This window comes from Lagopus muta, chromosome 3, assembly GCF_023343835.1.
Source record: "Lagopus muta isolate bLagMut1 chromosome 3, bLagMut1 primary, whole genome shotgun sequence".
Taxonomy (NCBI): domain Eukaryota; kingdom Metazoa; phylum Chordata; class Aves; order Galliformes; family Phasianidae; genus Lagopus; species Lagopus muta.
Genome location: NC_064435.1, coordinates 52,144,263 through 52,161,919, shown reverse-complemented (window position 1 = coordinate 52,161,919; position 17,657 = coordinate 52,144,263). Strand labels below are relative to the sequence as shown.

General features: G+C 40.9%; 1 protein-coding gene across 4 annotated transcripts in view; it reads right to left on the bottom strand.

The window, feature by feature from the left end:
* LDLRAD4 (low density lipoprotein receptor class A domain containing 4) overlaps positions 1 to 17,657 on the bottom strand; it is a 270,903-nt gene that overhangs the window by 174,935 nt on the left and 78,311 nt on the right. For all 4 annotated transcript variants that reach the window (XM_048940853.1, XM_048940856.1, XM_048940852.1 and 1 more), the window contains one exon: positions 756 to 1,215. In XM_048940853.1, the coding sequence (XP_048796810.1) occupies positions 756 to 795 (40 nt within the window). In that variant the 5' untranslated portion in view covers positions 796 to 1,215. The remainder of the gene's footprint in view (positions 1 to 755; positions 1,216 to 17,657) is intronic.

The window sequence follows — 17,657 nt, the reverse complement described above, 5'->3', positions numbered from 1 at the left end:
AGGGGAGGGAGTTTAAGCACAACTTAGCACAGTATCACAGAATGGCTTGGGTTGAAAGGGACCTTAAAACCCACATAGTCCCAAACCCTCAGCTGTGGGCAGAGCTTCCCCCCAGCAGCTCAGCTGCCCAGGGCTCCATCCAACTTGGCCTTGAGTGCTTCCAGGAATGGGGGCACCACAGCTTCTCTGGGCAGCTGTGCCAGCGCCTCACTGCCCTCTGAGTGAGGAATTTCCCCCTAACATCTAACCTACATCTCCCCTCTGTTAGTTTAAAACCGCTTCCCCCTTTGCTATCACTACCAGGTGCAGCAAGTTCTGCACCGAGGCATGCTCTGGCTGTAGTGATAAATCTCAACGCTGCCATGTTTCTGAGAAGCCTCCTGACAGAACTTCCATCCTGTATCCTCACCAAAATCCCATGTTAAGGCTAAGAGCAACTTAATAGACTATATTTTACACAACGGAGATAGGCCCAACTGACCCAGGAGGCTACTCATTGTTAAGCTGTTAATGAGTACTTGAAGAAATGAGGAAAGCAAAGATTTAACTTCCCTGAGGCTTATAACAATCTATTTCAGGGGGACAGAAAATAAAGATATTATTCACTGTTAATACCAGAGTTGAACTGCTCATCAAGTGAAATGTTTTATAACGTTACTTAAGGTGGAAGCACTACAAGATGCTATTCAACTTATTTTCAAAACTCCAGAAAATTGCCTCAAAAGTACTAGCTTAATTACAAGAGAAATCCTTACCTGTGAAAGCATTTGTGGCCTGAAAACCAGCTTCCTGCATACTGCTCTCCCAGCGAAGCTTGTGATTCCAACTTTAACCTGTCCTTATTGGAGACAACTGCTGAGCTTGGAGCTGTCAAGTCACTTCCATCTTCGCTCGTCAGAGTCCATTTCTCTTTCTATTCCTGCATTTGGCACCATCCAATTGCCACCTGATCCTGGGTCTTTCACTCTGTAGGCACTGGGGCTATCTGCACCGAACCCAAGCAGCAAGCGTTGGACAGTCCCATCAACCGGCCAGCCAGAGGATGTGGGCCATGGTGGATGTGGAAATGAAGAAAATCATCTGCCAAGACTCGATTTTCCTTTTACACCTAAGTTCTAATCCTCTGTTCCTCCAGCACCATTTTTTCAGGTCCCAGCCAATGGTGGTGTTCAATTGTCTCTCCTCTCTCGTGCTGTCCCCCCTCAGGCACGCTCACTGAGAAATTAAAAAAGAAGAGATTATGTTTCCCGATGACCTGTAGCAACATTAAAATTAAGAGACTCCAGGGAACAAAAACCCAAAACACATTATCAGGGATTGATTGTACACATTAAAGGAGATCTTCAGAAGGCAAATATTGCGATTTTGCTGAGATGTAAAGTGTGACCACACAGCTCTTTGAAGTGCAAAGAGGAACAGTGCTGAGGGTGTCATATGCATCTCTGAGAACATGATACGATTTACATTTCAAAAGCCATATTTAGCAGAGATGGGGGCAGCAATACAATAACAAAATTGCAGTTGAAAGGGAAAAGGAAAAATACTCAAGGCTCTCAAAGTCTAGTCTATTCAAAAACCAGAGTGAGATTATTAGCATTTCATATAGCTGCTTTTGGAGCAGGAAAACGAAGCACTGGATGCCAACGCTCTACACACCATTCTGTCTTCCGAGGTTAAAAACCTTTCTACATCTGTGCCATTGATTATCTGTTTAAAATCTCGACTGTAACACAGATGACACAACTCAGACATCTTCCAACATTCGGTAATGTTAAAAATACCCATAGGCTGTACAAGGGAAAGGTGGGAAAGCTGTTCATGATACTACTTCTCCACAAAAGCATGGCTGTTTGCAACTCCCTGAAAACTAGAGCATACTTAGTTTTCTGAAAACTAGGATACATTAATAGGGTGAAGGACAACAGCAGACAAGTACAAATGTAGGGAGAAGGTTAAGAAAAAAAAGGAATGGTTTTGCTCACAGAAAAAAAAGAGGACTGGGGAGAAGAATCCACTCGCTCCTCAGCCATCCTCCTCCTCTGCAGTGCTTGGCTCCCCTCATTCAGCAGCACAGGCAAGTCAAAGCTACGTCAGCGATGATCTTATAATCTACTAATGGATTTTAACTAATGAGTCTAGTCAGCACTTGCAGTACTGGATCAGGATGACGTCCACCTACCGGGGCAGCCCACAGCAGCAGGCACCAGGACCACCACCAGTCCCAGCACTGCATGCTCCAGCAAAAAGTGCAAATGTAGATGTGTGCAATCCGTGCCTGCTTCTCGACCCCACTTTGGTGTCTATCTTTACCTGTAGCACCTAGTGACCAGCCAACAGCCTGAAGCATAAGGCTGCACGACCCTCAAAATGCAAAGAGGATTCTCACACCGCTTGCAGCACCTCCCGCTCTGCACACACCACTGCATGCAAAGCTGGCTGGGCCTCAATGTCTTTACTAGGGCTTTTTGTGATGGACAAACAAGAATCTGCTCTCAGGTGTATTACTGCCATTGAGCGTGACACGTGATGAGCGCTGACTCTCTGGAATACACTGAACAAAAATGAGATGCTATGATGAATTTTCTATCCTAATGATATTGCTACTGCTTTCTCAATTCTGGGAAGTCAGTATTTCTGAAAAACACAAATTTTTGAACGCAGGACTTTCAACTCATATAAGGCTATAGATCACATTCAAGACATTTTCCCCACTTCTTACCCAAACAGCCCAACTTAACAGAAGAGAACACAAAAGTGAAAGAAAAACTGAAAGCAAAGCCTTTACATGTAACAGTTTCTATCCCAAAAAAATTGAATTAAAACCTTAGATTCATGTTTGACAAGATACTATTCGTCAACCTCAGATCTTCAAAGTGCTCTGTGCAACTAATAGCCTTTTCATATGAGGTCATTTTAATTTAAAGTACATACCACTGAACAAGTAAAATATACATACACCATAGCACAAATTCCTCTTGGCTCCTCACAGCATGCTAACTATTCCATAATGACTACAGATAGATGCTGCACTCATCTCCCAAGCTTTTTCTCTAGAGGTCTGAGTTTCTTCTATATTTACAAGAACGGGTCCATATTTGCATTCATTTTCAGCCTTCTAGCTCATGGTTTTGGTTTATAAATCCACAATTTTGATGCATTCCATTTTCAGCATTTTGATGTTTTTCCTCATCCTAACGATTCTCAAGAGATTCGCACCAATACCTTAGCAACCAGGGAAAATCTCTCATGTTACTAAATAGCTACATCTTCATACTAGATATAACACACTTCCAATTGTTTAGAGAATAAAACACAATTACTTTTCTGAAAATTAACTTTAGTGGAAGAAAAATTATTTTCAGCATCCCTGCTAAGCTTGTTAAGAACACAGTGGTGCTGCAGAAACTCTACAGTGCTGGCACATTCAGCAACAGCTGCTTGTTCCCAGAGAAATAATGGGATTTCAACAACTATACTGGACACTGAAACACTTGCAGAGTTCACCTGGAGCTCGAACTTCAAAAGGTACTGCACTCATGCATCAGGCTTAAGACCTCTGTTAAGGCCTCAAGTGCAGGAAGAGTCCTCACGATTACCCTAAGTGAGCATCTTCTGCTGCAAGAAGCACTCTTCTCCTTTGGCACTGAGCTGGGAAGCAGCTGGCAGGACATGGGCAGCAACCTAAGCAGTGCTGACAGAACTACAACAGTGTGTGATCTTCAGTTGCCCATTAAAGTTTTCACAACCTGTGGAGAACACAGTGGGAACATGTCCCATTGTATTGGTAAAGAGAAAATCTTAAATAGAAAGGCCTAGATACTTTGCTCCATCTGTTACCTCCTTTGCAACAGGAACTCTGTTCCTATTTCTGCTTTCATTCATCCACTGCAGTGTTAGAAGAGTCTCTGAAGCAAACCAGGATAACATGATATTTTATGGCTGTGCCATAGAGATTTTCAGCTAAGTGCTTACATGACTAAAGAAAAAAATCAAACCCTTTTTGCTGTTGTTGTCGTTGTTTTTTCTCCTTTCCACTTTTCTCAGATTTGAGCTTGGGAAAGACACCATCACTTAAACCTCACACAAATTGCAAACAAAATATTTGGACTATTTGACACATTATGTGAGTTATAGGTTCTCATGGTATATTTAGCCAGCCAGCCTGTTATTGCTCTTTTCTAAATAGCTAATGATTATATATTAAAGGGCCACTTTAAAAAATAATCTGAGAGAGAAGCAGCAGCCAGGGAGCGTAATTAAATCCCTGCAATAATATCTACATTTTATGAAGTGTTGTGCAATCATTAGTCAGGAGCAAGCCTGGAGGAGCTTGCACAGAAAGTAGCAAAACACTAATTTTTCCAAGATTGGTATCTCTTAAACATCTTTAACAACTCAAAAACGCTGACCAAAATGTAAATGCTGCAGCATGGTTTGTTTGGGGCTTTTTTGTCCCCGTTTCCTCTCACTACACACAGCCTGTTTCTTTGCCACATGCTGTTGGTTCCCACACATACAGCAAGAACTCAATGGGTGTGCTGTCTGAAGGGGCACAGCCACAAGGAGCATTGCCTGCACCTGCGCACCCATCCGTGGCACAAGACATTCAAAGGACAGTCCCTGATCACTCCTGAAAGGCCTGTCTATGGAACAAACCCACATATCTAACTTTTTGAAAAAGTTACTGACCAGCTTGTGGGCTACAGCTTAATTTAACCTCAGCAAGGGAGGACTCACGGCTTGAGCTTTTAGCTTTTGGGTTAAGGAAGTGTGAAAGGGCAGTGGTACCAAAACCCCCAGCAGAACACTGCTGAACAGTGGCTGCAGGAGGGCAGGAGCAACAGGGGATTGCAACAAGCCTCCGCACCCAGGAACCAGCAATCTGCCTGAAGGGAGGGCTGCCAGTGCTGAACTATCTGTGTGCTTCAAAACCCTTCCCAGAAAGGCCAGTACTTCCTATGTTTTGAGGCAGTGTCAACCTGGATATAAATCTAAGAAGCTTCTGGCTAAAAAATATAAAAAAATAAAATAATAAAAAAAAATTTATTTTTTTTAAAGTCCGACACTTTATATTTATAAAACAGTGCTTGTAAAAAAAATCTTCTGTGGTTTGCTACAGCAATTGAAAATAAAGCATGTGTGCATACGCAGAGCTTACCTCTCCATCCCCAGCTGGAGTCTGCCAGAGTTTTCCAGGCTTTGGGTTTTCTTCTTACAGAGACTTCTAAACCAGATATTAATATTTATCAGTTATACCTAATTCTTCTTAGATGGTAAGATCTGTGTTTCACAGTATGATCTTCATTTACTTCCATCTATCATTTGTCCTCTTTAAGATAACACTTCACCAGTGCTAAGTGAACTATGGGTTTTGGGAACTACCGTGCTTCGTAACTCAAAGACCACTCAGAAAGCTCAAGGTGACATTCACAGAACATACAGAAATCAGACCAAAAACCAGATGTTTAAAATACATTTACCTAATCACATCTTTCTCACTCACATATATACATCATTCGTTTTCTATCTTCACTGTTTGTACAGCTTAGTTGTGACATTTCAAGCAGCTGCTGTATTTCACTTTTTTGGTGAATTTCTGTGGCTGACACAATTAGTCTGGATGTTAAGCTACATCACATATATTCCTATTCTTGTAGATACTTTCAGATATGCTTCAGCTTGCTCAAGAATAGCATCCAAGCTTTCTTCCTTCCTTTCTTCTTGTTACAGAACCCTCTGACTTGCAGCAAACATGAGGACCATCTAAGCAAGCTGTGGTCCCCCTACATCAGTTGGAGAAGGAAACAGGACTCAAGAAGAGGGCAGATTGCCAAAATGAAGCATCTTTTTTTTTTCTAGCCTTGTTACAAAGTGATCCAGAAAGCAAGACATATCCCCCAGTGCCAATGTCAACACACACTGCAAGAAACACCACAGGCGAAGTCCAGTTTTAAAGAATAAGAATAAACCGTTTCCGTAACAGCATTTCTCCTCCTCCACCCTCCTGCTTCTGTTTATTTCTCTTTCGAATGAAACACCGATATAAAATGGGCCTGTTTAGTAGCTTCCTGCCAAAGCAAATATCCTCTGGTAATCAGACAGCAAGGAATATTTCACTTGGCCAAATCCTATAAATAACTGATAACACAAAGGAGCACGCCACATTTCTTTCCATTAATCTTGTTAACTGAAATAATTAATGTGAGTCCTCTATATTCTATCTCTCTGAAGAAAGTAAAGAGCCATATATTTCCCTACAGTTCCACTGACAGAATGCAGTAAAACCCCAATGGAAAAGTTCACTCAAATCTCCATGACAAGCTATTGGGCTTGGATGAGATAATTATTGCGAGAAATTGTACGAGTTGTGTTATGCAGGGCAAATTGTTTATTTTTGGACCTTAATAAAACTGTAATTACCAGGAGATGTCAAAAGAAATCATTAATCATCTGCTCTGTGAACCTAACCAATAAGAGAGAAACCTAAGCTCTGAATTTTATTTGCCAAAATAATGACAATGTAGGAGGAGCAGAATCCAGTCTCAATCTTCTTCCAAAATATCACAGCATCAGTTTTGAATTTGCAGAAGGCTGGTGAAAGCTACGTTACACTAAGCAGATTGGAGAAAAGAGCCCAAGTTTTTTACTTGTGTCAGAAACCAGTCATCACCAGAAACCCAGGGGATGATGCAAACCTCAAGGCTTTGGAGCATCTGATAACTAACTATACCCCAAAGAGCATTTAGTATCCCTGGGCACCACCCAAAAAACAAGTTGTGAGTCACAGCTACCAGGCCTGAGCTCCCAGGGTAAGGATGTCACTGGTTGAATGCTGCTCTGCCACATGGGACACATGAGCAGAGGAAGCATCTGAGGAGAATATCACGTTGCTATTGCCAATGCTCTGTTAGGAACAGAGTTAGTTCCGAACAGAACTCTGTGTTAGTTATCAACACAGAGCTGAGCACAAGATGATAGAGACAGTCAATAAATGGTCCTCACCTCCTCCCCTCCCACAGTAACTCTTTGCTGCTCTTTTCTGGCTTCTTTTCACCTCAACAAAAGCAATGGGGTGCGTCCTGGCCCTGCATCCCCACCACAGCCACAAGCAACACGTGATGTTTACAAGTTCTGCTTTCAGAGTATGCAACAGCCATTTCCCAGCTTTTAGCCAGCCCAAGCTTCCCAGTGTCTTTACAGAGGATTTTAAGGATAATAGAAGGTGCACGCTTGTTATCTCCAGTGACAAACCTCACATAACACAGCAAGCAGGCAGTGCTCCCAGCCTATGGCACACAACCAGCGCCAACCCACACCAGATAACCAGCGCCAACTGGGGCACCTTCATCTCCATCAGCAGCACCTCCGGTGAGGACACTACGCCCTCCAGGGAACAGGGGCACAGCCAAATCCCTCCCACTGAACACCGCAGCCAAGAATTCTAATATACACATACACGTGCAGAGAATTCACATACATGTACCAGTTTTGCTCATAAAAAGCAGACTCGGGGAATCTAGGCCAAGCTGCACTTAAGTTTTTCAAGGCAGAAACATCTGTACTGTGATTGTTCTGAAAGGAAATACTGAAGACAGCATCTCCCACGTGAAAATGTCAGGCAGCATACGGACACTGACAAAGACATATATACAGCCCTCCCTGAAAACATGACTGAGAACTATGGGAAGAGCTACTCATGGGAACCTGAAAATGAAACATGAGCTTCACAATTTAATTCACATAGACTGCCACCTCACTGAAGAAGCACCGACAAGAATTCTGTAACTTTCAGGAGGGCTGTTTCAGCCAGTGCTATCCAAATCCATCTGCTGTGAGCAGCAGCTGCTCAGGAGCAGAAGGAACACAGGAGCAAGGCCTGCTGCCACGTCACACACATCACTACACGAAGCCATTTCTAGCATCCTGCAGATGAAACCACGCCACAAGAATTCATCTGGTTTACTTACAGCCTCAGTGGCCCAAATGCAAAAAGAAATGGAAGCAGAGTGCCCTCCAGACAAGCTCACCTCAGTTAAAAGAAACTGGGGAAAGGCACTGGGCACAGCGGCTCCCCCAGGCAGGACAGGGGATATCAGCCCTGCAGCAGAGCTGGGTGCAAAAGGGCAGCGGCCAGTTCCAACTGCCTATGTAGATCATATACCAGTGCCATAAAAACCACCACCACCACCACCGAAGCAGTACATTTGTATTCAGGAAGGACTCCTGTTGTAAGAAATATCTAAAATTTCTCCCACAGAACTACACCGTATTTTAGATGACTGAAAAATCCTGGAGCCTGCTGTTCCCTATTCTACCAGTCTTGATTTTCACACAAAGCTACAATGAGCTGCATGAAGCAATAGATTCCAACATCTGCCTCCCCTTCTGAAGCCCACATCTCAACTTTGCCCAGTATCTAGCAACAACAGCAAGATTAAATTGCAAAGTTACCATTATACTACAACTGAGCTCTCAACTCAGTGCAACAACCTCAAGCATTCAAATATATTTGCTTATAAACTCCACAGTCAATCGGGCTTAAGTAGTTCCCTCAGTAGCTCTTAGTTCCAACAACTGCAACTTTCAGCATGGAGATGAGAAAAGGAAGAAAATAATGATTTAGCATCTCTTATTTTTCTCGGACTTGGGAGATTTGCCTGTGTTGGTTTTTTTTTGGATGTGTTACGATCTCTCTAGGCTTCTGATCCCACCATTAAAGTGGATGCTGCTGCTACCTGTGGGTTAAGGAGCAATGAAATGCTTAGGTACCAGGAGTGCTCTTAGCAAAACAGATCAGAGAGAAAAAAACTAAGGCAACATTTTGATTAATTTAATTTTGCACTTGAGTGAATCTATCATTCTGCAAACTCATTACACTCCTATTAGTGTGGTAAAACTGCCCCAAATAAACTCCTTTTATCAAGTAGTAAGCCAGTATTATTTTATTTCCCAGCAATAGTAACAAGACAGTCTCCTTTAAGATTGTTCTTCTTTAAAAAAATCTGTTGGAAAACAACTCATACAAATACTACAAGATGCAAGCAGAGGACACAGTTGGAAGCAGTATCCACTGGTGATCACTTAAATCTCATTTTCCGGAGAACACCACAGTTCAGTCTCTCGAATCCCTCATTACTTAACATACAAAAGCAAAGAGGTTATTTTTTTCTTGTCCTTGATGGAAAGCTTTTACATAAGCAAACAGCACAAAGAAACAGGAACTACTGTTACCAGCTAAATCTGAGAAATCCCCCTAGCCAAGAAATTCTCGTTCAGTATTAATGTAAGGAAGCAAACAACATCTTGACTCTCTCACTTTGGCTACAATTTAGGAAGCATCCGACCATTTTTATCTATACTTTTTAGAAACAAATGCATTTTGATATACTCTTGTCATACTTCACAGTCATTCGTGCTACGCTGATACACTGTGTTAGAGTGCTTCAATTGCATCCAACCTGCACAGAAGTGTTTTAGCAATTCAACACTGACAGCACATTAACTAATTAACTGAAAGCAAAACGCATTGAAGTTTTTAGAAAAAACAGCTTAAAAACTGATATTTGCATTAAGGAAAATGAGGCTGTTTATTTCTCACATGTGCACAACCCACTCACATGTTCTATTTCTGCACTGTCCACCTTTTCAGGAACTCTGACCTCTCTGGTCTTTTTTTCTGTTCCACATCCACTTAAGAGCCAGAACACGAGCATTATTTCTAAATACACCTAAGATGACATGAGTAGTCTTCCAAGCCAACTTGTCAGTCTTCTCCCACCCTAACCCTCTGTCCATTAACACACAGCCTCCTTCAGGAAGGGCCAGCAGCAATGTAATTTATAGATAATTACAAAGTGTTATTAAATTCAGTTACGAACAGAAACTCGCTACAATCTCATATCAGAAGAAAGCAATGATCTACTTTTGCTATGGAGTTACAGCTTTGTATTTCCCAGATGCTAACTCATCACCAATTTCATCATATCAAATACTTATATTTTTTCTTCTTTTTAAACAAGTGGAAAACGTAATGAAATCCTGACTTTTTGCCTTTAATAATTCAGCTTCCAGTATCACTGTAATGCTTTCTGATAGAGACACCTGTCTTCTGCATTGCAGCCCCATAGCTGAGAAAACAGGGTGGGTTTATTAATAAAGCACAATAAAGAACCAGATGTTCAGAATGGAAAAATGCAATGAAGGAGAGAGATTGTCCTCCCCTCAAAACATTCATGAGAAAAAGCTCATCCAAATAAAAGGCAGTTGTCTGATAAGGAGGCAGCTGGAACCAGTGATGCTGATTATTCTTATTCCACTATATCCCACAGCAAGACACAAACCTATTTAAGAGGAGACAGAAGGGAAAACAAAAAATCCCACCTGTATTAATCTATACCATGTAGTTAAAGCTCTTAACAGTGCAACCCAGTCCTATGCCCAAGGAGCAGGCAGATGGGTATATATATGTTCCTTCTGCTAACAGCATTGGCAGAAAAGGGCTTCATATCAACACTTTCAATACTAAAAAGAGAAAAGAGGACAAAAATAAAACAAGAAACACTAGGATCCCAGAAGAGTTAAATATCTAGAATTTTGGATCAACAATGTGAGCATCTTATATAACGCAGTTCATCATATGCTACCCAGTCAGTCATGCATCAAGAGCAGAAACTGGGTTAGCCACTAAATTTCTAAGAAACAAACTGAGATCTTGATTTTAAAGCACGTCAGAATGTACCAAGTGCTTTGGTACACCGTTAAAAGTTAATTATTATCAAATTAAATATCTGCACTTTGCATTATTTTTAAATGCAGAATTCTTGGGGTCGGGTTGTACACTGATCCAGCATATGGTGATCACCTTCTGTACAGGTATGCACTAATTTCTCCCCATGCTGATCTAAGGAAACGTTCACATGCAAGAAAACCTTTCTGAGGCAGGATGGTGGCCTCAGAACCCACAAACAAAGGTGAACCCGTCCACAGGCAGCACTGACCAAATTTTCCCATCTCCAGCCTGAGGTTACATATCCATCGCAGGAGGAACGTGACTGTACCTGGAGGTGTTCAAGAAGCATGCAGACATGGCACTGAGGGATACAGGTAAGTGGGCACGGTAGTGATGGACTGATTGATAGTGGGACCAGATGCTTTTAGTGGTCTTTTCCAACCTTAATGATTCCATGATTCTATACACCCCACACCCCAGAAATCACCATCCAGCTCTCTCTTACAATGGGACCAATCTCTCTTCTCCTACAATGGGACCAACAGAAATGCCATGCTGTGGTCACTGAAAGCACAAGGGACAATACCCAGCTGACCTGCACACAATGATCTCCCTATCACAAAATGCAAGAATTGCTCATTCTCTTCAGAGCCCTCTTTTTTTTTTTGAAGGAGGAAGTCACCAGCCTGCATGCATAAACAAGGACGCCTAGTCCTGATTTACCTAGGCACTTTTCTGACTTGTCTCACCCCTTCTGGCTCACCATTCGTGCTTTTGGCTTTGTTAGTGTTTTTCTTCATTTTTAAACAACATGCAAGAAAACCTAACTGAAATAGCATATAAAATCTGTTCCCCAGTAAAAATAAAAACAAACCAACCAACCAACCCCAGTACATCAATTCATTACACGTTCTTGAACTTGTGATAGGTCATTTTCAAGCATGTACATCTTCACAATTTTAGAACTTAATAACCAACAAAATGTTGAAGGTTTTCCTCCTGTTAAATCACGTTATGCATCAAAACAGAACCATTTTACAATTCAGACTTTGTGGGAAGACTGAAGCTCCAGACTTATTTTGCATACAGAAGCCCCAAAAAAGCCCTGGGCCTTTTTATTATTTATTAAAAACACACAGAACAGACAAGGAAAAACATCCAATATGTATTTGCAGACAGAACTATGCGGATTTTTAACAAATAAGCAAACTAAATTTACCTTGTGGGCATAAGCAAACATCAAAAATGCCAGCTCAGAGGGTATTTTTCTTTCTGTAACACTATCACTTTGGGAAACTATTAAAATAGCACAAACTTAAAAGCAGCACTAACAAAAACTGAATGCAGTTCAACTCCAGCTTCCAACTAGACGTCTTTTTTGCACACATATGCTTTGCCTTCCATTACTCAGCTGCATAACATAAACCACCAAACTGCACTTTAAACAAATCTGAACTGACAATGCCAAGTTCTAATTGAAACACATGAAGGCAGTTGGGCAATGCACAAGCATTTCATAGAGAAGCCAGCAGTGCTCACAGCTGGATGAAGTCTACGCCCTGCAAGGGAGAAAGAGATTGAGTTTCCTCACTTTATTTTATCTTTCCTTCAAAAAACAGACAAAATACTAAATAAAAATAATAATAATAAAAAAAAACCAACCGCAACTATTTTCATAGTCTGAGAAATCTTACTATTCAAAACCCACAAACAGTATGAGAAGACCTCTCATCACTGTAAGACCAAAACAAAGCAACTCCAAAAATCATCTGGGCATTTGTGTGTGGACAGTCTTTATATGAAGACACACACATACACACAATGATCCTGCAATGTATGCTCTTCTAGAGCATCTCACAGCACTAACGCAAACATTTTTCTGCATCAAGAAGAAACTAATTTATGGTAAGGAAATTCACCTCACAACAGTACACCACAGTATTTTTCCAGGTAGTTTTGCTGAGATTAGTAAGTCAATTTTATCATGCAAATCAATAGAAGGGAGGCAAAGGAGAATACCTAAAAAATAAAAACTGAAAAAAAAAATTAAAAATCCAGAAGTAAACATGCAGCATGCAAACTAATCCATGTTAGCTGTATCTCAGCTTCAACATTTCCAAGTCAGACTTCTCTCTGTTGCTGCTGGATGAAAAATGAACTTCTTTGCTGGTTATTCATTACTATTTTGAAAAGGCACAAAGCAGGTCTGAGATGGAGGTCACCTCTTCCCATCAGTTGCTCCTCAGATGAACACCTCTAGCTACTAAAGTCTTTTTTGTCCACGCACAACGATGTTTATGGATGTCCCAATAAAACCATAGCCCTCTGCTATCCTCCAAATGAATTTATTTCTGCAACCAGCTGAGTAACAGTGACAGTAAACTTCCAATTTTGTCTCCTTACTGACGTTTTTAACTTCAAAGCTCACCATCTACAGAGCACACCATGATACAGCTGCAACGAAAGCACTCAAATTATGTCAGCAGAACTGCAAAATGTAACTGCCGGACCTGGCTCCTTCCCCCTGGGGATGCTGAAGATGTCAGGCAAATGCCCTCTGTTCACATCATTAAAACAAAGAAAGCTATTGCCATGAAATCATCCACTGTGCAGAAACTTCATAAGCCCTTCTATTATCTTTTATAGCCTAAATTGGGAATTGAGAATCTCCTGAGTGCCTTGCAGCACATTAATAAAAAAACACTTTGCTTTATAAAGTTTAGCATTATTACTGTATCACCTTCATCAGCTCAGTGGAGTCAGGTTTATTTTCCCCAAAAATGTCTTTACGAGATAACGTGATTTCTTCAGTCACTGACAAAGGCAATGGTGATTCTTGGGGTCTCCATAAGACAGCTCCTATTTCCCTTTCCATCATGCTTTAAGAGCTAATTACTGTGTCCAGTTCTGGGCTCCCCAGTTTAAAATAAAACAAGGATCTCTTCAAAGGAGTCCAGTGGAGGGCCACAAAGCTCCACTGACAAAGGGCCTGGAGCATCTCCTGTATGAGGAAAGGTTGGGTGACCTGGGTTCGCTCAGCCTGGCAAAAAGGCTTTGTGTCTCTGCGACACTCAGGAACACGCTTCTTTGCTCTCCTTCACTGAGGCTCATCTCACTTCCCACCTAACCTCATCTCTAGCTCCTTTCTATTCAGATCTTCTCTGAAACCACCAAGCACTGACTGCACTCCTATTTTTCTCACCAAAACCAGGTGGCTCTAACATTTGACAAGCACTAGTAGAAATTAGCAGAACAATACTATTTCAGCATAGCAAATGGGAAGGTTTCTTCTCATGAGTGAGCTTTTAAACTTTGTACACAGAGTATTTAAATCAAATCACATCAGGAACATGAAGCATTTTTGAAGTCATGCATTTCTTAACAAGCATTGGCTGGCAGCACTTTTCCTCTTTTTTTTTTTTATTTAAAGTCTATACTCTGTGCTGCATCTCAGCTCACTAAACATGTTGGGTTTTTTCCCCCCATAAGGAGAACTGGATGCACATGCAGGTTTGCTGCACCTCCAGAGGCAAATAACATTTTTTTTAATGGTGAAGAACATTATTCAAAGTTACATTTATTCACAGAAGTTATTTGAATAGAACTTTCTCCACTCTAAAAAACAATCATATAAGCAAATAAATGATTGCTCACATATAGTTATGTAGAATTAACACACTCCATTATGTTTCCAGAAAAATGAGTTAATACTCATTTTTAAGGGCAAAAAAAAATACAGAAAATGTAACTAGAAAATCTCACTAGGATCATTCCAGAGATATGAAGCTGAATTTTCTTCTTTATCCCTTTTCAGATTCTTGCATACTCAAGATAACAGTTAGTTGATTTCATCAAATTAGGAAACCCTCCTTTAACGTTTCAAAAATACTACTAAAAACTATACACACACAAGCAAAAAATATAAACAAAACCTGAAATGTTGTCTTCCTAGATTGAGTGGCATCCATAGGCTCTGATATCCTCAAATAACAGAGTCGCATCACGCTGACAAAAGCATGATTAAATGATTCATTCTCTGATTATCCTCTTGAAGGCACAGTACAGAGAACATCACTAAGATTTTCAAATCAAGCTCCTAAAAAAAGATCGTGTTGCTCTCTGTTTGTTTGGGAACATGCATTAAGCTAATCGAACTGACAGGTTTTGCAGCAGAATTCCAGACAGCCCAAGTCCCACTCTTCCTTGAGTCCAGCAGCCCAGAAACTCAGACCTGCTCATATTCACTTCTTCTTCCAAGTACTCCCCAGCACAGCACTTTACAGAATTTGTTCCTGATATTCAAGTATAAAAATGCCCTCAGAAATGAAATATGCATGTCTGATAGCGCTTTTCCTCCTGTACATATGGCTTCAATGCTGCTCAACAACGTCAGCCCCCACTCTGAGAGGAGAACCATGCACCTCCTTAGGGGCTTCCTCATCACATCGGCTCAGTGTGGCTAAGCTAGACGAGGAAGAAATGTTTTACTAGCACGTATTGAGAGCAGTGCTGGAAAGTTAAGAAGCAAAACCCTAATTTCTGTCTAATTTCTAAATAAGGGAGGAGTGTGAGCTTCTCAAGAAAAACTCGCCAGAGCATTTCTTTTCACAAACACCAAACATGTTTTTTATTAATCCTGTTATTGGATACTGTGGAGCCATGTTGACCAAAGTAAAAAACATTGAAACACAGACAGCCAACATGGAGAACTTCAGACCAAAAGTTAAAGACAGGCAAAGCGATAAGCAGCTGAAAACAATCACACAGTAGTAAATAGTTAATAAAAAGCAGTAGCTAGATTACATACATTGTTTTATAGTTCGTGCATGTTCACGTCTTTCTTTTGGAAGCATGAAGCACAGTTTTCATAGAAAACAGTTAGAAGAAATGATTCCCCTGAAAGCTAAAACATCCATCAATAACAGAAAAACACTAAGAATATGACCCTGAAATCTTAGATAGTAAGGCAGATGTTTACCAATACGGCATTCTTCCATCAACACATACACCCCATCCAAACATTTGGAGGGAGTCCACTTGCTATTTAAAGTTAAATCTGATGCATTTCCTTGTATGAGGAAAGTATGTATTTGTAGCTTCAAGTCTCTCAGCTTATTCCTGTCAGTTGACAGCCGAGATGCGGAGCTGAACTCCAAATCTCAGGCTTCCCCTAAAATTCTTCCCATAAGAAACAACACACGTGGAACAACAGTAACATATGTGTTATGTGATCGCGCAAAAGTATTTTAAAAATGAATTAATATGGTGGGAGGGTAGTTCTTTGCTTCGTGCCTAATAACTCCAGCCAGACTGTGAGAAGCAATCTGCTGGAAAGGCAGGAAGTAGCTGGACATGGATTTCCTACAGCCCTATGTTTTACAAAAACAGGACTTTGGAGGAAGTTGAAATGCAGAAGATGCCTTGCTGGCTTCCTTTGCTCCTAATGTATGTAAGGCTAGGAACAAATTTCAGCACATAAAAATATATATCTGTCTACATCGGTATGCTTATTTTAACAAACTGACAGGTCAGACTTTTAGAGTTCGCAACTAAGCAATTCTTAGCAGAAGAAAGGAGGGAATAAAAAACAAGGACTGTCAAACAATTTTATCAGTTGGGAAAGCCATAACCAAGGCTGCAAAAGCAGAGTCTATTAAATCCAGCTGCTGACTGTTTTTTAAAAAATGCTACTACTTAATATTACTTCCCTTGTTGTTCTCAACTAAATATCCCATGGACAGCTTTCAGATTATTGCCTAAACTCTCAACATTAAGACAAACGCAGTTAGCAGAGCAAGTTCCTTCATGTTAAAGAAGATGAAAATGTACTTCTAACAGGAGCTACAGCCTCTGGCTATATCCAAATTATAGCAAAACTACAAATAACAACTTAAAACAAAACCTACCAGTGTGTCTGTATGTTACTAAAGATCAGTAGAGACCATGTGAAATTGTCTAAAGGAAAAATGCTTAAATAAAAATACCCGGTGAGATGAAACGAGCAATCTTCTGTCCAAATGTAAAACTACCTCCTAACAGCCCTCGAGAAGTATGAGAGTTAAGAAATAGAACTTAGCTTTGAAGTGGACAATCTCTTAGTGTTTGTTGAGAGCTGTTCAGATAAATTATGGAATAAATGATGAATGTAAGGCATGGAAGGACAGAAAAAACTGAGCCACAGTGCTCTGTAACAGGCAACTGCTAAAATACTGCCAAGAAAAATGCCTTTCACCAAGGAACTACAGGACAATCCCCAACATGAGCTACACTTCCCAGAATAGAGAAAAGCTGAAATAACTGTGTTAAGCACTCCATTCTACCTTTGTTTCTTGATCGTGCTGCTTCATTTTCCTCTCTGATGAGACAGCCTGCTGACTCCATGTAGTGGGGAGAAGTGAAATTTCACTATTAAAAAAAAAATCAAAATAAATACCTCTTCTATGAAACTACAAAAGAACCAATCCAGAAAGAAGCTGCATTTCTTATGTCTCTTTCTGTGCTGAGAAATTCTTTTTAGTCTTTCATGGAAACAACAGGGGAAATCCAAGAGGACTTTCTCCCTGCTCCCTAGAGTTAGCTTTCTTCTCTTCAAAGATGTTGAGTGCTGGGGCCTCCCCCCTCTGCTCCTGTGCTTAGTGTGAAATAATTTGCTCTCCTTCCATTACTTCTGTACTAGTCCAGGCTGGCCAGGCACACCAATGGCCCACAGCTCTTTCTTCCTTAATAGTGCCAGGATTAATGAACGCGCAGGCCCCAAGCATGTCTCTGACAGGTAGCACTAAGGACCAGAGTCCATCAGACAGGTCCTGCTCAATGCAGCTTCTCATTGTTTGCCTTGGGGAGTGATTGAGAACTTCAGAACAAGCAGCACAGGATATCTTCAACCCTTCTGCTGAAGTGCTGGGCTATGTTTCTCAATAGTCCTGCT